This window comes from Aythya ferina, assembly GCF_964211825.1.
Source record: "Aythya ferina genome assembly, chromosome: 2".
Lineage (NCBI taxonomy): Eukaryota > Metazoa > Chordata > Aves > Anseriformes > Anatidae > Aythya > Aythya ferina.
In genome coordinates this window covers 105,682,715-105,705,399 of record NC_140297.1, presented here as the reverse complement: position 1 = coordinate 105,705,399, position 22,685 = coordinate 105,682,715, and the positions used below count along the sequence as shown (strand labels likewise).

Below are 22,685 nucleotides of genomic sequence, written 5' to 3'. Positions count from 1 at the left end.
TTTTTCCCCTCAAGATCCTGTAACTTAAGGGAAGAAAGGGTTCTACCTAGTCCTGTTTAACATCTACTTATTTAGACACTGCCTTGGAATCACTTGTGCATGTTGCACTCCAAATGCTGAACGCTTTGGTCTAGTTGACACACATTTGTAGGCTGGCATGGTGGGATTGTAAATATAGAGACTGGAAGCAAGTATCCACAGCAGCAAGCAGGACACTTTTCAAGCCTTTTTTCCATCCTGCTTAGTAGCCTTAGCAGTTCTTCTAGTTTTGAACTTATTCACTGGCTAAGCATCATGAGGATCTTCACTTTCCAAGTAAGCTGTAATTCTCAAAAGAGATCTGTTAACAACTTGTATGGCCGTTGTGAAATCCTGGGTCATGGGTGTGAATTGGTTGCCTTCCCGATTTCATCACTATCTTAAGGGATTAATCCATAGGTATTAGTTCTGTTCTAAGCTGTGTGAGGAGTCTCAGAAGGCTTACAAAATAAAAGTAGACATATTAGGGAAAAGAGCAGCATTTACATAATGCTGTATAGAGCAAAAGTTAGGTATTTTTTCCCTGAATTGCTGAATTCTGCTTTTATTTTACTATTTTAAATCAATTTTATTGCCAGTTAAGCTTTTAACCTAAGAAAATACACCAAATCCCAAAATAGCAACTTCCTAGCTTTTGAGTATGAGTTTACCTGCCATGTCTTTTGCAAGAAAAACTGTGAAGTGCTGGGCCATAAGGAAGATTAGGGTATTGGAGCATGTGTCTTACATGGAGAGGCTGAGGCAGCTGGTTTAGTTTAGCCTCAAGCAAAGAAGGCCCTGGGGGGGCGGGGGGGAGGGCTGAATTTTATCAAAGTGTATAAATACCTGATGGGGAAAGCAGAGAAGAGAGCCAGTCTTCTCACTGGTGTTCAGTGACAGGTCAAGAGGCAATAGGCACAAACTGAAATGCAAGAAATTCCATTTAAACATAAGAACTTTTTTTTTCCTGTTGAGGGTGGTCAGGCACTGGAACAGGCTGCCAGATAATTGTCAAGTTTCTATCTGTTGAGAAATTTTAAAGCTACCTGGACTGACCTGCTGTAGCTGACCATGTTTTGAGCAGGTTGTTGGACTAGTTGATCTCCAGAGGTCCCTTCTGACCTCAGGTATTCTGGGATTCTGCGAAGGACAACTTGCACTGCCTCATTTCTCTCTGCAGTGCCTTTTTAATCTAAGTATGTATAGAGAAAGCTATTTACTTTACTATCACCTCAAGGTAATTGTTTTAGTACCTTCTATTAAGCAACTTCTAAACATCCTGGGAAAAAGCTGCGTCATGATTTAGCTGCTGACTTCATTTTTCCAACTGAGATTTAAACTGAAAACACATGTGAAGAGCATCTTATTTCAGTATTAAATTTTGAAAAATATTAAAAGTAGGCTGTTAAAATTACTAAGCTATTTTCATTACTACTTTTGCTTAACCCAATCTTATTTTTTCAGATCTGAGAACTCTGTCAGACATATCAATGCAACTTTGGATGTTCTTCCTGTTAAAGGACCTCAGGGTCCTCCATTACCTGTAAAAACCGATGATCTCATTCAGAATCAAGTAGATGTTCAACAGACTTGGACTGTTAAGCCTGAGCACTTGATTTTGACATCTCCTTCTATCAGTAAGTATTTTCTGAAGTTAATAAAGCAACATCCTAGTACTAAAATAACTGTACTACTTAGTATGTTTGTGCTTGTAAATGTGGCTTGAGCAATAATCATGCTTCATGTAATGTTGCACCTGAACAATAACCTTGGCGTGAACAGTTGTGGTTATATTGTTTGTATATCTATAATACTTGCTACATTATTACAAATATCTTAAAGCTTTTTGAAGGTAAAAATAGGGCAGAAAGGCAGAAAATACTTTATTTTAATTGATATGTCTCAGACTTCTGGACACTACTGTGTTGTTTGTTTGTTGTTTTTTTTTGTTTTTTTTTTTTTTACATGTTAGCTGTTTATAGCTGCCTTTGTTTTACAGGTGGAACAGCTGATACTGGGCATGTACAAATTGTCAACCATTCTAGTAGGATGCTGACATTTGAGCTTTCATGGCCAGCTCACTGCCTTACTATAACCCCACAACATGGAGTTATTGAACCTGAGTAAGTTTCTTTTCATAGTTTTCCTTTTATATGTAAAAGCATGGAGGCTTGGAGCGATTTATTTTGATGGTCTCCATGGTATAGATATTTTGTCAGCTCCCTCAGCTGCTTCTCATAAGACTTGTTCTTCAGACCCCTAGACATGCTTGAGCACCTCGACGTCCTTCTTGTAGCGAGAGGCCCAAAACTGAACACAGTAGTCAAGGTGCGTCCTCATGCGAGCCGAGTACAGGGGGACGATCACCTCCCTAGCCCTGCTGGCCACACTGCTTCTGATACAAGCCAGGATGACGTTGGCCTTCTTGGCCACCTGAGCACACTGCTGGCTCATATTCAGCCGACTATCCACCATCACTCCCAGGTCCTTCTCTGCCAGGCAGCTCTCCAACCACTCATCTCCCAGCCTGTAGCTCTGCTTGGGGTTATTGCGCCCCAGGTGCAGGACCCGGCACTTGGCCTTGTTGAACTTCATGCAGTTGACCTCAGCCCATCAATGCAGCCTATCCAGATCCTCCTGCAGAGCTTTCCTACCCTCAAGCAGATCGACACACACACCTAACTTGGTGTCATCTGCGAACTTACTGAGGATGCACTCGATCCCCTCATCCAGATCATTGATAAAGATATTAAAGAGGACTGGCCCCAGTACTGAGCCCTGGGGGCACCACTAGTGACTGGCCTCCAACTGGATTTAACTCCATTCACCAAAATTGTAACTGCGTTGGCCGGGAATCGAACCCGGGTCAACTGCTTGGAAGGCAGCTATGCTCACCACTATACCACCAACGCTGTGCCCTTGGGCTCAGGGCTGTCTGAAGAATGATTTTCTAGTAAGACAGAATTGAAGACAGCATTAAAGAAACTTTCTTGTATTGTGTAATTTTAAAATGTATTCCTTTCACTTGAGAAGAATGTGTTGAAACCTAACAAGTTGAGTCAAAGTAAGTAGTCTGGATTGAGAATGGAGGTCTGCAAACAGGAAACAGACCTGTGGGAACGGCTGACTTAAGCATGGCAAGCTACATCTGCCTGGTTTTCTGCTTTTCATGACTATCTCACTGCAGTGCCAAGAGCACTTGTGCCATTCAGGCAGAATCTTTTATAATAAGCACTGTGATTGCTGGAGCTGCGTGGAATTCTCGAACTGATTTAGCCTAGGAAAGGAGAAGGTATGATTCCTTAGTGACAGTGAAAGCAAGTCCTAAGATCAAGGACTGCCTTTGCTGTGTTCGAGCATGTTAGATCAAGCAGGCTGCCTCCTGTTTCAGCTTGACTAAAACTCTTAAGTTCACTGGAATGTGATTGAGGCAACCTCTAACCTGTCTGAGTGTGGAATCATGAAGTGCAGAGTCCCTACCGAATTTGGTAGCACTCGAAGATTTTCATGTGGAAGTGTCTCAGTGCTGAGTGTAGGTAGGTGCCGTGAAAGGAGATGCACTTTTGGAGCAGGGAATGTTGGAATCTGGAAAGACTGCAATGGTGTTTTTCAGGAAGTGTCTCTGGGGCTTTCCTTCTGAATAAGGTGTGAAAGGGTGGTTAGGCAAACTTTTCCATCCATTCCACAGCAATGAAAGCACTGAGGGGCAGTGTCATCAGACTAAATATGATCTTTGAGAGGCATGTGGTTTGTGACTCCATGCAAATCAGATTTGTATATGGAGTTTGCAGTAAATGGTTTGGCTCCTATCAGCTTCTCCTTGACAATGGAATGGTTTGTGACCTTGGGAAACTGAGACAGTGTGTACTTAGTAAGTCATATTCTGACATACACAGTTTGTATATTAGAGAGGGGGAGAGTGTAAATAAGTACTGTAAGTGTAAAGATTCTGAAGAATGCTGAGACTTTAATAAAAATAAATAATAAATATATATGTATATGGTTGCAGTTGCTCTGTGTATATAGTGGTTGGCAATGCCAATGAAAGGCTTCCTCCTGATAGAAACTAAAATCCTACCCATTATTTATTGAAACAATTCTTTAAGGAAATAGGAATATCCTGATTTAGTATTTAAAGGGTGTTGATGTCTGTTTGACAGCAGAAAGCTACTTTGTTGCTGTCTTTCTGCTCTTTTATATTTAAGATTTTATGATATAGAATATGGAGCGTGTAAATCAGAACTTATGTTCTCACTGGTCAAACAACTGGATTAGGTTGTAGCTACTTGGAAATGAGTTTAGTGGACTCTACAGTTTGCCCTACCCAGAATAACCAGAGAAACCATTTATAAATTTAAAAACTTTTTTTTTTTTTTTTTTTTTAAATCAGTGGTTCTGGTTCTGAATGGGAGGAAGGAAAGCAAGTTGCAACTAGAATTGGTTTCAAAGATATAATTTGTGCAGTATATTTTGAACAGAAGCTTCCTTGTGTACTAGCATTGAAGCTTTATTTTATCTATTTTATTTGATTCATGTAGTTTTATGTGGCCTGACAGGGTGTATGTGTTAATAATAAATAATTTTTTCCCCCTTTGTCCACTTATACAACCATCAATAACAAGTTTGTAAAACTTGTTTGTAAAAACTTAAACTTAAAAAACTGATTTATAAAACTTGATATTGTTAATCTTTTAATAATTAAACCTCAATAGTAAATTGAATATGCAAAAATCTTAAATTTATTTCTAGATCATCTTCACTTACTATCTTAAAAATGCATTCATTCTTGAGCTAGTGAGTTCTGATTTAGATGTTCAATCTAATATGAGGATCTTGCTAACTTGTTTTTCTTTTATTAGGAGCCGTACACTAATTCTGGTGAGTCCTAATCCATCGCTTGCCACGAAGCCTTCTGTAATTCCTTGGAGTGGGCTAATCTATATCCATTGTGATAACGGACAAAAAGTACGTGGCTTACTTGAGAGCTGAGTTTGTGACTTTGCTTTGCTGCATAAGAGCTAGTAATGTTGCTAAAATCTTTTAGATGTGGAGCACAATTTCCATAAACTTGATTCTCATTTAAATACCCCATCTACCCAATCTCCCCAAATTTGTAAAGTTCACCTTTCAAAAAGAAAAAGATCATTATTTTGGAAACTTAAGTTCTCATCTTGGTTCATTCATCTCTAAAGAAGTACTGTAAGGTGAACGCTTAGACTGCGTTGCCAACAAAAATTATGCATCAATTTCTAGAAATGCTAGATTTATATTCTTATATAAATCAGTATATGCTTTTCTCTGCTTTTTTATATTTTCATATATATTTAGATATTTGTTTTTATATATAACGGTCTCTAACTAGTCTATATAATATTTCAAGATGAAAAATTTAAGTATGTTACTTGACAAGACACCGCAGCTCCTTTTGGGCACCCTTAAGGTTAAATTAACCTTCTGGCGGACAAGTCTGAGATAATGTGTAGAACGGATTCTCCTCTTCGTGTGTTTTAAGCCAAGACTTTGCCCTGATTGAATTAAGGCATAATAATAAAATTTATGAAGCCAACAGGTTTTGTGCTTCCATCAGCATAATAGTAGAAAGGCTCCTTGGTAATCTCCTCCAAAGAAATAGACATTTGATTGTCATTTTTACAGCCAGTATGTATTTTGGGTTAATTATAATGGTGCAAGGAGAGAAATTAAAGACACTGAAAGGATAAAATAGCATATCTACTTACTTTCTTGATGAAGGAAAATGATGTGCATGATACAGAACTGGAAACTGCTTTGTGGAGGGACTCAATCAGGGAGCACAGTGATGGGAGAAGGGGTAACTGTTTTAAATGGGATGAAGGTAGAATTAAATTGGATATTAGGAAGAAATTCTTTATTATGAGGGCAGCGAGGCACTGGAACAGATTTCCCAGAAAACCTGTGGATGCCTCATCCCTGGAAGTGTTCAAGATCAGGCTGGATGGGGTTGTAGGCAACCTTGGGCAGGCAATGTCCCTGCCCATGGCAGGGGTGGTAGAACTAGGTGATCTTTAAGGTCTCTTCCAACCCAAACCATTCTGTGATTCTGACTTAAATCAAACAAGCCCCACTGTACCCTCTTCCCAACCCCCCCCCCTCCAAAAAAAAAAAAAAAAAAAAAAAAAAAGAAAAAAAAAGCAGAGAACTTGATGAGAAGAATAAGTTAAGAAGGAAATGAACATTACACATCTTTAACTGTTTTGTTCAACCATATGAAAAAGGTTTGAAGAGAATCATAGTCACTTAAGTTGGATAAGACCTCTAAGATCATCTGGTCCAACCTTTAACTTAGCATGGCTGCATCTACCACTAAACCATGTCTCTAGGCACCACATCTACATGTCTGTTGAATACCTCTGTGGTGGCCAGACCCAGTACAACCTCCAGGGATGGTGACTCAACTGCTTTCCTGGGCAGCCTTTTACAGTGTCTCACAACCCTTTCAGTGAAGAAATTTTTCCTAATATCCAACCTAAGGATCCTTGGGTGCAACTTGAGAGGAGTTCAGCCTTAACAGAGCATCTAAAGTATTGAATTAAAATTTCTAGATAGTAAATGTTGGGTAAATTTTCTTATTCTCCTGTATTAAATTTGTCTTACAACTTTATAAGCTGAAGTTAGAGAAGACCAGGTAATTCATTTTTTTTTCTGTTGGAATGTGAAGCTGGACAATGTGAGTTCTTACAGCTCAAGGAAATAGAGCTTAATAGTTTGACTTGTTGATATAAAAATGTTCACTATTTAAATCTTTCTTACTCTCCAAATTGTGCAAAAGTTTATTAAAGTGCAGATTCAAGAGGGGAATGTACAAGATGTGCCTGGAGCAGGCTCTCCATCTAGAAGAAGGGATATATTTGCTCTACAGTCTGCAAGTCCTACTGTTCATGTGGCAAAACCTCTCTCAGCGCTCCCTTTAACAAAAATGGAAATAAAGAACAGATCTGTTCTGTTTCCTGAAACAAGAGCTGGTGAAAGCTCAGGTAATAATACTTGCATAGCAGATGGAACATCTGCAGTATCTTACGCTCGTAGTTTTTGTTCACTATATTGCATGTTTGAGAACTTGAATGCATTGACTTGGTTTTTGTTTTCATCCAGTGTGATTGGACAGTTGGCCTCTCTTGATCTTTGCTGAAATGTTAGTCCTTGTGATTGTATTCTTTTTAGCAGGAAATAAACCTTTTTTCTTCTCGTTCTGTGGTATAGCAACACCATTTCCTGCAGATAGTTTGCATACAGAGAGATAAATTGCCAATTTCTTAAATAAATTATGATGAATACAACCATAATGTGTCTCTGCAGAGAAGGTGCTTTGTGGTTACTGTGTTTTGTTGAACCTTTTTTGGATCATGCTATTGTGAAGTACACTTGTTCTCTTCATCTTTGTGTGTGTCCCTAAGATACTAGCTGACACTATCTACACATAGAGAAATAAACGTTCTTCCTTAAGACAATAGGAATGTCAGCTATGAGACTGGCTATCCCTGTCTTGTTCAAAATGATCTACAAGGATGTTGTTGATAATGGTTTCTAAAATCCTCAGTTTGTACTTTTAATTCCAGTAATGCTTAAAATTCTTCAAGTTACTGTATGGAGCTATCATTCTGTCATGTACATGTACATACCAGATTTGTTAGTCCTTGGTTTGGTTGGTCCCAAACAAGAATACCATTGGTGTTCTTCACTAAGCATCCAAATAGTATCTAGGAAGATAATTGGGTATTTTTATTTTTTTTTTTTTTTTTTGGGGGGGGGGGGGTGGAGGGGGAGAGAGGCTATTGAGGGATATTTTTGTACACTAGAAAGTGAAGATATCTGCCAAAAACCTGAATGCAATAAATTGAGACTGTTGAAGGTGACTTAGATTTCTCCCTGATAATGGTCTTATTCTGGATTTTAAGCTTACTTCCTACTATAAGCAGTACATTCATGTAACTTTCTTGGACATGCTTCAGGGTCTTTGGTAGAATTATCTACTCTTGTTCAGGGTTTTTGAGGGTTAGGTGTAGGTCTCAGTTTGTTTCTTGTAAGTATCTTTGATATTACTCTTCATTAGAAGACTTACAAATTTATTTATATGAGCTTTCAAGGATTTTACAACAGTGTGCTTTAAGTCTGCTCCTGAAGTTTCAGATCTACTTGGCATCATGAGAACTGTTTCCATTAAACGTCTTTGTGTCTAGAAATACAGGCTTTCTGTTTAAATCCTTTCAACTAAAGGTACTTGAACAAAGGCTTTTAATATATTTATATATTTATCTGTCTGATTTTTCTCTTCCAGAGAGTTACCTGGAAATGGAGAATAAGGGGGATGAAAATGTGAGGTGGAATTTGTCGTCATTTACACCACCTTATGTTAAAGTGAGTGAGTGCTTGTATTGGTAGTATTCAGCACCAATCTCTTGGATTTTTTCTTTTTCCCTCTTCCTGCTGCTCTTTCTCCCTCTAGCCTCTCGAGAAAAAAACACGTATTTGATCCTGAACTCAGTTTCAGGGTTTCTTCTCAGTTTTTCTGCCTGTCCACATTAAGGAAATGTTCTACTCTTTTCCCTCAGTACTGTGCTCTGGCTGTGAATCAGTGCTGGACAATTTGTGGTTCACTTAATGAATTTGTCTGTGCTCATCCAGGATTGCATTAAATAATCAAACATACATAAAAGATGTGTGTTCATTTCTGATCCAGAATGCGAGACTAACTTACCTTGTTAAGAGACTTGTGCTTGTAGAATTATGCTATATGTGATCTCTGTAGGTAATTTAAAGTTAAGTCACGGATATTTGAATCACACTACTGTTGCCTCTGCAATTGTAGCTGTAATGTTAATGTCTGTAAATACTTTCCTATTCTATGATAGTTTGAGTGCTCTGATGGTCCCTTTTGGTTTTAAGGTAGAATGATGACTTCCTCAATGTAGTAGTTTCGTGTCTCGGCTCATTTGCTGGAGGGTTCAGTGTTTGTTTAGTTGAAAGTAGTCTGCGTTTTTTTCAGTCCTTTGCAAGGACAGTGCATGTGCACGCACGTGTGTGTTTCTTTAATGTTTTCTGAATCTGACTCATAACTTTATTTGCAGGGTGTGGACAGACCTGATTCTGTTTATAGGGTTACTTACTCTGCTTTCATATGTTACCGTGTTTCTGGTACTCTTGAAGCTCATGGAAAAGAAAAGGTACGTTTAATATGCTTGAGATATGTCGGTTTATCTTAATTGTGAAATGATACCTTATGGGAGAAATTCTTGGAAATAGCAGTCGAATTTTTGAAGCTGGTTGTGCTCTATCTGATAATGTGTATCAGGTAGTCAGTATCTACTTCCCACTCATTGTCTTCTTACCCTGGCTGTTACAGTGTCAGCTGAGGTGATTCTAAAAATTCATGCAATCTGTAGTTTGACTTTGTGTCACTTTTTGTTTGTTTTAGAAGATAAACTATCCTAGAACAGAAAATTGTTTTCAGATGCTTTGTAAAATCCACAACAATATTACAACTAATCCTGTGTTATTACAAAACTGATGTGAGAACTAATTTCCTTAAGGAGAGGTCTCTTTGTAGTTCTTTAGGAACAAATGTCTGTTCTTGAAATTGATTTCATTTGACTTACAATTTTATCTTCTGGCCAGTAGAGGGTTTCATAACCGCAGTTATAAAACACATTCACGGGTTTCTTCTACTTGAAGGGGTTTCTATAGGGCTTTTGTCCCTCACCTTCTCCCCTAATACTACTTTAATTACAGAATGGAAGGGATTGGAAGGGACTTTGGAAGATCATCTAGTCCAGGCCCCAGTCTATCCCCAATTCTGTCTGTTCATCTTCAAGAACACCTATATTTTAGTTGTTATGGATTGCAATATTGATGATGCAATTTAGGATCTATTTACAAGAAATAGAAGACTTCCTTTCAGTTTCATTGGTTATGCTACTACTGGAAACCATGGTTTGATTTCAAACAAACGTGTTTGCCTTATCAGTCCCAATTCAGGTGTATTTATTAGAATAATGTTTTGATTACTGGCATATGAGACTGTTGGGCAGAGCTGATAAGGTGTAGGTTGCTGTCACTATTAGCTCTCTTTTATCCCAACACTGAAATCAAAGCAAGGCTACAGTTGAATTAACCAGGTACAACATTATTTAGAAAGGATCCTTTATTACACAGGTGACCTTTAAGGATGGTCAAATATGTGGCCTGTAATTTACTTTAAATTTCAGTCCTTCTAGTAATTGTAGTACAGGGTACTTACAGACTAAGTTGTTGACAATTTAGCTGACATGTTCCCCTCATGGTACACTTCTCCCCCATTTTACTAATAAAAATAATTGTGCAAGCACTTGCTGACTTTTTTTAAGGAAGATTAGCTGAACTTAATTTTTGTGTGAGTGCTTGCACAATCCATTTCATCAGAACTTTTTTTTATTTGTGGGTTAGGGAGGATGAGCCATTAATGTATGCATCAGTTTCTGTAGTGAGCAAATTTTACGCTGGCTTAACTGTAACTTTCTATAAGTACAATTGTAAAGTTGGATAGATTATTTTAGTAAACTTCTGCAAAATTTTTCTCTTGTTTTGGTAGGTTGCTCTAATATTTTTACCTAGAGAGGATGGGGATTACTCCCAGTTTTGGGACCTTGAGTGTCACCCTGTTGAGAAACCTAGTTGGAAACACAAACTAAGATTTCAGCTTTGTGGAGTAGTGAGTATATAAATGCTATTAACTCTCTCCTGAGCATAATTTTTTGATAACCTCTTAATGTTACTATACAGCAGCATCTCTGGTATGCCCCAATGTTATTCTGAAAAAAAAGAGGAATATTGTGTTAGCTTAAACTGTATTGCTTTTCTTATATTAAAAATACATTTCTTATCTTGCTTATATGATAATGCATTATCTTTTGTCACTTAACATGTAAAATATTTGTCTGCTCGAAGAAAGTAAAGAAACTTGACCTCTGTGGGAATTCTTTCTGTAGAGGCAGGCTTGCTTACATCAGACACAATATATTTGTTTCGTTTATGTAAATGAATATCAAAGTGATTGCCCTTTGCTCTAATATGTAACTTAATGCAATACTGGAATATAAAAACACCTGTACTGGTTACATGGATTTGTTTCTGATGGAGTCTATTTGAATGCTTTATCAGAGCTCAGTATTGGTGGGGGTGATTTTTGAGATTTATACATGGGAGCAATTAGGTCTGAGCTCTCCTTTGTGCCCCCCATGTTCCTCAGGTCTCGTTTTATGGTGAGCCTAGAGAGAAGGGTTTGGGAGTTAGAACTAATTTTCAGTGCTGTTTTCTTACCTTTCTTTTAATCACTACCTCATCATCCATCCAAGAGGCGCCTGAAGGAGACAGAGAACCTATTTCTAAATATTGAAGAGTGAATTCTAATGCTTAGTTAAATGAGCTGAATGTGAACAAATTTGTATATTAGGTATTATGTGATTGCTATATTTGCTTTTATGTTCTCTCCAGAAATGTTGACTTCACTTTTTTGAGAAGCCCAGGTAAATACTTAGGGTATTTCTGTAGAGTACCAAGGATGTTTCAGTAGAAGGAACCTTACTTATCCTTCTTGGATAGAAGGACCTGCCTTTTTTTTTTTTTTTTTTTTTGTAGGGTCTTTGTTCTTCCCAGTAGTTAATTATGTTGAAAAGTGGGCTTGTTAATAATGGATATGTTAAGTGACTTCTAATTTTTGCTGGAAGAATGAGACCTGTGTAGTATCTGGTTTGAGAGAGGGTTTTTTTAGATTTCATCAAGTTCTTTGAAAATAAATTTCCTTAAAATGAGGAAAGCATTTATCATTTGACTGTTAAAAGCTTGTTGAAATGGAGAGAAGATGAATTCTTTATCAGAAATCTAAAGTTCTGGATGATTCTCTTCTTAGAACATGACTAGTTGTCAGAGTTGTTAAATCTTTGAGCAGCGCAACTTGATATTAATGTTTTTGAACTAACATGTCAGATTTGTTCCTCTTGTTTGTTTTTTTTTTTTTTTTTCTAAAGCTGTTTTAACAGTTAGATCTTTCCAGCATCTCCATATGCTTATAGGAAAAACATTGCAGAAATATGTTGAGATCATTTTGAAAAAGAGTTGAAAATATTTTGTTTATTATCTAGGTAAGGAACTATGTATCAGTTTGCAAGAGGGGTCAACACAGAACATTTACGTAGATTATTGAGGCTTTTTCATCAGATCCACTTTTAGTTGAGATGACAAGTCAATTATTGTCTGTTATGTCCTAGGGATCGAGAGTTTAGACTGCATTATTACAACTTTGAAAAGGACTTGTATCATGCTGGGTTTGCTGAGGCAAAGAGGGCTATGGCTATGGTTAATGTGACTTTTGATAAAACGGAGTAGGAAGACTGACTGTTATTCACAATGACTGAGCAGTACTTATACATTACACCACTTCAAAAGAAAAGAAAATGTGAAGATCAGGAAAGAACTAAAAGAACCAGGTGAATTTAGGAAAATCAGTGACATCACTTTGATTTTTTTTTTTTCTTTAAGAAACAATTATCTTTGACTTTGATTATGCTCTGCATGCATTTGTAGTCGCCACAGCTAGAAACTGTAGTCAGTAGCTTAGAAGATCCTGCCTCCAATTTGGTCCTATGGACAGGGAAAGCAAGAATTGTACGTACCCTTTGCAGCCCAAGCATGTCAATTCTGGTGATTCAAACTCATTTTTTTCTTTTCCTGAAAAACATTTGTTAGGCTGCTATCACAAATTGGTCAAAGATCATTGGAGTAAAAATAAGTATGACCATTGTGCACAAATTTCTTGGATTGCTATTTTGGTTTAAGTATTGGTCTCTTCTGGGTGAAGCAGTGAATCAGCAAGAACCTGTCTGCTGAAGCAGGATTTAAGTTACGATGGATTATGTGGAAAGTTGAGAACTGAATCAAGAACTCTTGCTATTGTTTGAAGATACTACCTTTTTAGTATGATTTGTGTACTTTAGCCGTGTAACTAACTTTTTAGTATATCATTTTGCAACAGGCAAAGTGAACAAACTGAGCTCAATTTCTCAATCATAAACACAAAACATAGAGTCACTTAGAAGTCTTGATTTGGTTTTTATTGTTATCGGCATGTATGGAAGCTTCATCTTCATTGGTTATTCTTGGAGCGAGAGGAGGAAAGACTTTTTTTTAAGCTCAGTGAGCAAAACAAATTCTAATTTTAAAGCTAAACAGTTTCATATGCTCCTGAGGTTGCTTTGGATCAACAGCACTGAATGTAACCATTTGGACAGCATTAACATACTGCTTTCATTTGAAACAGGCAAAGTCAGTAGGGAGTCAAGTAAAGCATGCGATACTTCATGATGCTCTTACAAAACCAGGGAGATCCTCTGATTATTCTGTATTATTGTGTAACGTGTATTATTCCCATGCAGTAAAGTTGCCCTATTCTAAATTAGAATTTGAATGATAACACTGAGGCGTGACACCCATCATGTTTCCTTACATGGAAAACTTAAAGTTCTTGAAGCAAGAGACATATACCAATCCTGTCTCGTCTTTATGTATTGGATTCTGTAGTGGTTCATGTGTTATTTGCAATTGAAGAGTATTCTCTTAAAACTAAGATTATTTTTTTGTTGCTGGCTGCTGTTACTTCTGACAGACTGATTAGCAGCTCCTTCAAAACAAGAAATGAATGTCTAAACAAGTTTGTCATAGCAGCTCTATTGAAGAATAGTCTATTTTTTTGTCTTCCCTGCATAAGGTAATCAACTGCTTGTCTAAAACATCAGCACAGTTTGAAAATAAATAAATAAAGATCATGTTGTATGATCATAAGCACAGGAGGTAAAGAATCTTTGTTCTTTTATGTCTTTTCAAGTTGTTGTGACCCGAGGAGCTCCAGACAGTATCTGGCTAGATTTTGACAAACAGTAGAAAATTTGAAATTAGCTATTTGGCAAAGTATTCCCTTAGGATGAGCTGGTTCCTTGTGTTAGAGAGCACACTGAATAGAGGCCCTGAAAATGGTAGATGTTTTGGTCTAGTATCTTAGTTTAACAGTTACTATATAATGCACTATCAGATTCTTTTACTCTGGAGAGATCTTTCTTTGGAATGATGTATTATCTATAATACAGAAGTATTACAAATTTTCTTGATTTTCTGAGAATTTAGCCTATAATGATGACTTAAGTCTTCCTTTCAGAGCAGTTGTTTTGCTGACTTTGCTGTTCCTGAAGCCTATGGGCAGAATATCTGCAGAGGAATTGCTAGTGGTTTCACAAGATTCTGCCTGCATTGCTAGTTTGCTGTGACCTGGCTTGTGAGAAGTATTTATTAGGCACAAAAGCCTGTTAGTGTTCCTCCCGAATTATTGCTTTTGTCTTAATAATTCAGACTACTATTCTGAAATATTATACTTGGGGAAAAAAAGGAAGAAAAAGCCTTAATCCCTTCTCTCAGGTAAAGAAAATTACTTAAATACTTTTCAATACAAAATGTAAAGACATCTCTATTTTTCCAATAGGGTATTAAAACTGAAAATAAAACTGCAGTTGCGAGAGCTACCGCAGATACCATCATAGGAACTGGGCTTCCCGTTCTACCAGAAAGGAAGGTTTACTCTGAAGGACCTACAATTAAAGCAGGGTATGTATGGGGAAAAATTTAAACGAGAAGCTGCAGCTGGGTAGAAGCTTCAAAACAAACCTTTTCACTGTTAGGATGGTTATATGGCAGAACAGGCTGCCCATAGAAGCTGTGTAGTCTGTGGAGATTTCTGGGACCTGACTGGACTGAACCCTGCAAAGCCTGGTCTGACCTCAGAGCTGGTGCTGGCTGGAGCAAGAGGTTGAACTAGAGACCTCCTGAGTTATCCTGTAACTTTATATTAAGGCGTAAATAGTTGCAAAACCATACTTGGCCAAACCTCTTATTAGCTTTGCATTTTTCAGTCTCCCATACTTTTTCTTTTCAGTAAAGTTCCTCAGTTGCCTAATTATAATTTGTTGCTGTAAACTAACCAGTATCAGCAGTAGAATCTTCCATTTTGGAGATTCTACAGAACTGGAAAGTTGCTTCTAAGAAGAGCAGCATTATACTGCATGTCTTAGCTTTGCTGTTCTTCAATCTAAAGTCGATCTACAATTCTTATTCTATGGGAGGGGAGTAAAATTTTCTGGTTAAACATGGAATCCCTGGGAAGAGGTTAGCTCTCTAATAAAGCATATGGGGGAAATTCAAATTGTAAAAGTGTATATAAGTAAATATATGTATATTTACCCTGCAGTGATGTTTTCATTATATTCTTAATGGCTAAAATGTATAGACTATAAAACTTTAGGTGACAGAGTTGATGCTTTTAGGATCTTTCTATTTTTCCTGATTTATTCTCATGAGAAATCAGAAATGTCTTAAAGTATGCAGTCAATATATGCAGACCGTGTAAATAAGAAATTTTAATATCTTAACTCCCTTTTTCAAATCAGATCATGTGACATAACTCGAGGGATATATGCACCAGAAAACCTGTATACTTTTCCTCTAACTAGAGTTGGGGAATCACGCACATTAAAAGTCAACTTGAGAAATAATTCCTTTAGAACGCACTTGGTAAGTTTAACAAACTTGCTTTTGAATATATTCTCATAAGTCCTTCCAGCAGTTCAACTGCTGTTTTTAAATCTTAACAGAAGTTTGCAATAGTGCAAGTCTTAGCTTGATAGTTTCAAAAGACAGTATTATATCTGAAGAATTCTGCTCTGTAATTTTTCCCTTTTGTTCACTGATTCAGTGAGGTTATTTGTAATATATGCAATTGAAAAAAAAATTAAATTATAGTTCATGTAGATTTGTTGTTGTTCTGATTTACTTTTTTATTTTTAACTTCATTAAAACATCCTAAGGTTTGGATTTTTCTTAATACTCACAAATAGGGGCATGTTACTTTGAAACACTTTGTCTATCTAAAGCTGTATCTGTAATTGACCTTGTTTATCTTAACCATGTTTTAAATTAAATATGATAGGCTTAGATACACAAGGTTTTTAAGCATTTTTTATTAAATTGCAGCTGACATTCTTGACTCCCAAAGAGCCTTTCTACATCAAGCACTCGAAGTACTCTCTAAAGTGAGTAATGCTTATGCTAACACTCTCATCTAACAAAAAAAAATTAAAAAAAAAAAAAAAAAAAAAAACAGTAAGATAAATATCTTGTTAATGTACAGTGCGAAAATGTAGATATATACATTTAATTAGACAGACAGAATGCTGGGTATTTATGTATATATATTTTTGCTAATGCTGTGCTCTGTAATCTTGGTTAGAAGCAGAAAAAGCCCACACAGTTATTTCTGCATCTGCCAATTTTTTCTCTGCAAATTGTTTCTAACAGTGCTGCTGCTTTTAATGCTAAGCCTAATGCTTCACTTAACCGTTTGGCATACTGTGCACAATCAAGTCATTCCTTCCATTTATACTTTGTACACAACAGACCAAGCAAATTGCCTTCATCACGCTTCTAATTTGACAAATCTGCAGAGCTGCATCAAAGATTCTTTACAAATACAAGGTTTGAGCAGCCAGTGGAATTGCCTGGTCATACTAAATATTTAAGCATATTACCTGCATAAAAGGAATCTTCGTGTTGATGATAACAATCCCTCGAAATATACCCAATCATCTTCGGAGCTGATTACAAGTATTTGACAGACCTGTTAGTCATCTCTTCAAGAAATACAGCATCTCTCCTGTGGTTGTCTGCAACAGTGGGATTGTCAGAAAGATAGAAATGCAACCATTTCATTAGAAGTTTTACAGATCCTCATTTTAAAAATGGAGAAACTAAGGGTATACAGAATAGAAATTGTGAGCCAAGTCGGAAATAGAACTAGATACTCTGACTCCTAATCTAGTTTCCTGTCTACCAATGATACTTAGCATTTATTACAAAAACAGGGCTGTGGTGTTAGTAACCACAGGTATTCAAGGCATTTTTAAAGCCACTTTTTATTGTTAAGTGTTATTACTCTGCTTAGGCAATTTTCCAGTATTTCTATTTAACTGGCTTTTTTTTTTTTATTAAATATGATATATCAGACAGCACAGAAGAATTTTTATGGAAGTAGCAACCAAAGTAAAATCTCACCAAATAAAGGTGACTAGCTGGATCTGTCTGAGGCTGTACAGCTACAGACAAAGGACAGGATATCATGACACTCTATGAAAGAAGATGAGTAACTTTATTGGAAGATACTTAGATATTTCAAAAATATTCTTGAGGAATGCTATCAAAACTATTTGGTATATTTTCTATGAGAGTTGATAAACTCCTATTGCTTTTATCCAAAGCAGAATTAACAGGTCTAAAATTGAGCCTGCTATTTCTAAAGGTTATCAACTAAATATACCCTACCTTTTTATAATCACATTCTAGTATCATTCTTCTAGTAAATTTGGCTATTTTCTCCATTTGAAAATATAAAAAGCTAGAAGAGGCCAATAATTCATTCATCTGAAGTTGACATAGCTCTCTGAAAAAGCTCATCCATTTAAGAGCATAAAGCACAGAAGAATTATGTGACTTGAACAGATGCTTTTTTTAAAATAATAATAATAATAATAATATATATATATATATATTAAAAGAATTTTAAGTGGATTTTGAGAACAACATCATTGAGGATTTCAAGAAAGCCAGCATTAACTGCGTCTTGTTCAGGTTAACCAGGCATATTGTAAAGTAATGTTCAAAAGCAATTAGCTAAGAAAACTGTTCTCAGGAACTTGGAATATTAGTCTGTAAATAAGTTTAAAAATAGAAAGTACTGCCTGTCTACATTTGGACCAAAAGAAGTGTTACTTAATAAACATGGTGTGTTGCATGCTCTTTATTTTGAGGGCCAAATTTGAAAGCTATCATGTGTAATCAAGTTTTAAATCTGGGTAGCAAAATTGCAGTTTTATGTTTGTATTTAAAATCAAGAAATCTGACCTTCAGAAGCCGGCACAGTAGTTTGCCAGTTCTTGTTTAAACTGGTTGTATGCTCACAACTACCAGCAGTTAGCAGTGCTAATTCCTTCACCTCTGTTTGCTGAATTGAAAATAACAGCAGGATCTATCCAAAATACAGCATCTTGCAACCAAAACTGCAGGAAAAATAATAAGGAATTTCAGTAATTTTCACCAGGTATCTTAAAGCATATATATATATGCAAAATGACATCTTTGTGGTTAAAATATAAGCCCTGTAAAGAATGGGTGGGAAGACATTGTCTGAAGTTTGCATTAAAAAGAGGAGTTATGTTTGTTGATAAGTACAATATAACAAATTCAATATAACATAGAATATCTATATATATATTCTATGCTGCAAAACATACTTTTAACAAGATAACTCTCAAATTTCAAAAATATATGTATGAAACATTAGAACACTTGACTTCATAAGACCCTTTGAGTAAGTTCTGTTTCTGGAAGGACTACCAGGTTATGCTTACCTAAAGAAGTTTGAAAACTAAGGTATTTCTGTTGTCTTTAGAAGCCATCTGAAATAACCTGATTACAGTCTAGTAGATATTTCAGATACTGTGCTAAAAGGTAAAACTCTTCTGTACTTCACTGATTTATTTCTGTTTCCAGTTGCTGTTATTCTTGCAATTGTGATTCATCATTCACTATTGATAGACCTGGTTACTGTGATTTAGATGTAGCTTACCAGCACTGTTTCTGTTGAAATACTGGTTTTGGAGGACTACAACATTAGATTGTTTAACTATGAAGTAGGCTTCAGGCATACCTGACTTCAGAAATACCACTTGAAATTGATGCAATAACATGTAAAGGCCACATAGACTTCATAGAATGAGTTGTGGGCATAGTGACAAGTTTGAACTGAAGTAAAACTTCTCATTCAGACCAAAACAGCTAATTGCATGTGAATTTGAGTTGTCCTGACAGTACTTTGACTATGTTTCTGGTTACTGTACTTCAGAAAAATCCTCTGGGTTGCTTCCATTAATAAGGACACTTATACTATGTAGTAGACCAAAGAATTGTTATAGTTGGAGTCTGACCTTCCCCATTTTCTTGAAGAAAGTGAAAATAACATCTTTCCGTTTGGACTAGGAAATATGAGAATTCAAGGCTGTTATACCTTACCTTGGTAGTGAGAAGTCAACTGGTTGCTATGAAGCAAACTGAGTAATATCTGACTAATTCTGCTTTTAGAAAGGACAGTGTGTAGCACCAACTAAATGTATACCTGAAGTCATTGGTCAAAGTAAATGGAATATAGTCGCTGCATGCGAAGAAACTGCTCAATATTATTGAGGTCATAGATGAACTATTTGGGAAATTAATATTTGAAAGCCAGCCAGATGGGGCTATCTCTTGAAAAGAATCATCCATGACTTACTATTGTTTTGATAGTGTAAGTTTGAGTTTGGTTATATTGTTCTTTTTGAGTAAATGTTAGGATATGTAAGGAAGCATACACATGTGATTTTGAAGATGATATAGACTTGTGCACCCTTCCTGAATTTACTTTTATTTTTGTAAAGTCTTGAGTGGATTGGTTGTATGCAGGTGCAGTCTCAATTCTTGCTAATTTTCTTCTCTATTGCAATGTATCTATTATAGATAAAAAGGTCTTACTGATGTTCTTCATTTATAAAAGTTCTTTTTAAACTAAGCTGAATAAATATCTTCATCCCATATGTTATAGGTGTTTGAAGAGGCAGAGCTTGGCAGATTGGTTGTATAACACTGAAGTATGACATGAAACACTTATCTGGCTGAACTCCTTTGCTGTATTGTTTATTTTAGTTCAGTGCTTCACGATCAACATGTCATTTTTCTATCAACTCAATTAAAGAATACAATAGCACATCAGTCTATATTCTGATAGCGTGTACTCCTAACAGGTTACCTCACTGATCACGTTCTGTTTAAAAAAAAAAATAAATCAAAATACATTTTCCAGCTTAAAAAAAAAAGCTGTAATCAGGTTTATGCAGTGGGCAAATATGACTTCCAATTGTAGAAGAAGGGTAAGAGCGCAGAAAAGTAGAATTACATTAAAGTTTAAAAACTGTCTTTTTTTTTTTTTTTTTTTGTCTTACTGGCTTTTGCTGTTTGTTTTTCCTTATTGTACTACATGCCTGATACTGTTACCTGTCTCTTAGTACTGGGTATTTCCATTGTATGCCATAGAATCAAATAGGCTGCCACTTTACACTTCCACCTCCTTCGTTTGTATAGCTTGTTTATATTAAAAACGTTTGCTCTAGGCTTTTGACAATTAAGACAACCAGCCATTGCATCCTACCTAGAGCTGATTTCATTATTATTATTTTTTTTTTTTTACTATTTGTTATGTTTTTATGCAGTCTGAGTAGAAGAACGCTTATATAATCTAAAACGATATGATGCAACATCTTGAAAATACCGTTTGAGGGTGGATGCATTTATTGGCTTGTGATGATTCAGTGAAGTATTTATTCACATGGAGGCAATTAGAAATGAAATTATTTTACTAGTTTCAAATTGATCAAGAATTGGAAATTTTAGTAAACTCATCAGCTGAATTTTGAAAGGAAGAAATGTAACCTTGCTCTAAATATAGTTAAGATACTATCGATATTCTTGCAAAGAGGCAGACCAAACCTAGTCAGCTAAACTAGCAGCAATAAACAACTAATACTCTGTATATTTAGTAGGAAAGAATCATCTTTTACAATTGAACTTCCTCATAAGATAAATAGATCAAAACTATAAAAATAAATAAATTGATCCAGTATGCATTCAGTACACCGTTCTTTGGAAAATCAAATCTAGGACTTCTCTATCTGATACAATTTACTTGCATATTAACACTGAATGTGCGCATAATTGTCTCTTTACAGATCCCATCATTACATCAATATGCCAGTCCAGTTCAAGCCACCTGCAGAAGGCATATATGAAGCTGTCCTGAATGTGCATACGGAAAAATATGGCTTTGTTAGTATTCGACTATGTGGTAAAGCTGTTGCAAGAGACTAGTCAGAACAGTTTTGTAGCCATTTATAATAATTTATAACGGTTCATGCAATTTAAAGTATTGAAGGATTTGCTACTGCATTTCCGTACTAACTTCCTACTTGTTTTGCCCTGTGATGCTGCTTTGACAGAAAATCTTCTTTAAGATGAATTATGGTGCTTGTTCTACAAGTGTATTTTCATAGTAAAAACACTGAGAAATATCATTGTATGTTTTAAAGTTATCATGTTCTAACTTATGTTTCTGCACTTTTGTTGAAGAGGGAAGTTTTCTATTTTTGCATTTATTAGGACTAGTTAGATATGAATGTATTTTATTTTTAGCACTGTAAATACAGAAATAAAGCATGTTAACCGTTGATTTTATCTGGTTTCTGTCTTCAGTTGTCAGAGGGTTCCTCACTGTAGGTAGGTAGATGATTAATCTTCCTGCTCTTAGGAAGCAGGAACCTAGCAAAGCTAGTTGTTTGTTGGGTTTTTTTTGTGTGTGTGTGTGTGTTTGTTTTGGGGTGCGGGGGAAGTGGTTGCAGTACAGAAGCTGACTTGTTAAATATCATGCCTTCAACCTGGTAAAGGTGGGACCACAAAGCTGACAATTATCTTATACCTCCGCACAGTTCAGTGGCAGAAATAAGCATTGTTTTTTAATCCTAGCAATGTGAAAACATAAATTCAACATGAGCAATACTGCCTTCAGCCCTCCAAAATGATTCATCTAGCTCAGCATTCTGTCTAGTAACAGTTGCAATCTAGAGATGTTGTTCTGGGAGATCACGTAAGCATGACTTGCTGCTTTGGTTCCCTTTGCTTGTACTTCCCCAGCCATCTGCAGTCATTGGATTAGGGATGGGAGGTTGATTCCCACCTAGATTTTTTTTTTTCTTCCATTTATGCACCTGTTCATGAATTTATTAATATACTTCTTTGAACACTTCGACATCTTGTGTCATGTACCACCTCATGGGGCAGCAAACTCCAGAAGTTCATTGCTCTTTCAGAAAAGTTAGTTTTTGCACGTGCTAAGCTGGTTTCTTACTAATTTAGTTGAGCGCTATCCAGTTCTTATATTGTAGAATGATCGACAACCTGATTCTACAGTCAGGTTACCCATTGCTACCATGCCCTTTGTACACTTTGGCTGTCTGCTACTTTATTTCTGTAGCAGGTAGCTGTATGCCTCCAGTAGCATAATGTTCATAACTTATGAGAACTATTTCTTTCTGCAGGATGATAGAAGAATGAGTGAAATTCATTTAAATATGAGATTATTTAATTCTGTTTTCTAACAACCAATATTTGAAGATAACTTTGAAGGGAAAACATGAATTGCCTTTGATACATTTTCCCACAGTTATGTTAAAGTATACTGAAGTGTACTACAGCTGCTTTTTCTTCATTGAAACGTAGTTTCTCAGCAGACCAGACACCAAGAAATGGGAGGATTTACTAAAATAAATTTTAGTAGGTATCAGTAGACTTGCCTCCAGTGTATTCTAGCAGGGTATGTGTAATCTATCTGTTAGATACTGTGACCATCTTCTCGCCTTCTCTCTAGCTGTTGCTGCTTGCATGTTTCCCTTGTTGATGTAATGGCCGTGTACTTCTGAATACTG

The 22,685-nt window shown here is 36.2% G+C and overlaps 1 protein-coding gene across 4 annotated transcripts in view; it reads left to right on the top strand.

Annotated features, from left to right (window-relative positions):
- Positions 1-21,431, top strand: part of CEP192 (centrosomal protein 192) — a 63,287-nt gene extending 41,856 nt beyond the window's left edge. For all 4 annotated transcript variants that reach the window (XM_084511478.1, XM_084511476.1, XM_084511477.1 and 1 more), the window contains 11 exons: positions 1,483-1,655; positions 2,018-2,141; positions 4,878-4,983; positions 6,827-7,031; positions 8,333-8,412; positions 9,123-9,218; positions 10,622-10,741; positions 14,558-14,679; positions 15,519-15,642; positions 16,102-16,160; positions 20,937-21,431. In XM_084511478.1, coding sequence (XP_084367604.1) covers positions 1,483-1,655; positions 2,018-2,141; positions 4,878-4,983; positions 6,827-7,031; positions 8,333-8,412; positions 9,123-9,218; positions 10,622-10,741; positions 14,558-14,679; positions 15,519-15,642; positions 16,102-16,160; positions 20,937-21,075 — 1,348 coding nt within the window. In that variant the 3' untranslated portion in view covers positions 21,076-21,431. The remainder of the gene's footprint in view (positions 1-1,482; positions 1,656-2,017; positions 2,142-4,877; positions 4,984-6,826; positions 7,032-8,332; positions 8,413-9,122; positions 9,219-10,621; positions 10,742-14,557; positions 14,680-15,518; positions 15,643-16,101; positions 16,161-20,936) is intronic.
- The last annotated feature ends 1,254 nt before the right edge of the window (positions 21,432-22,685 follow it).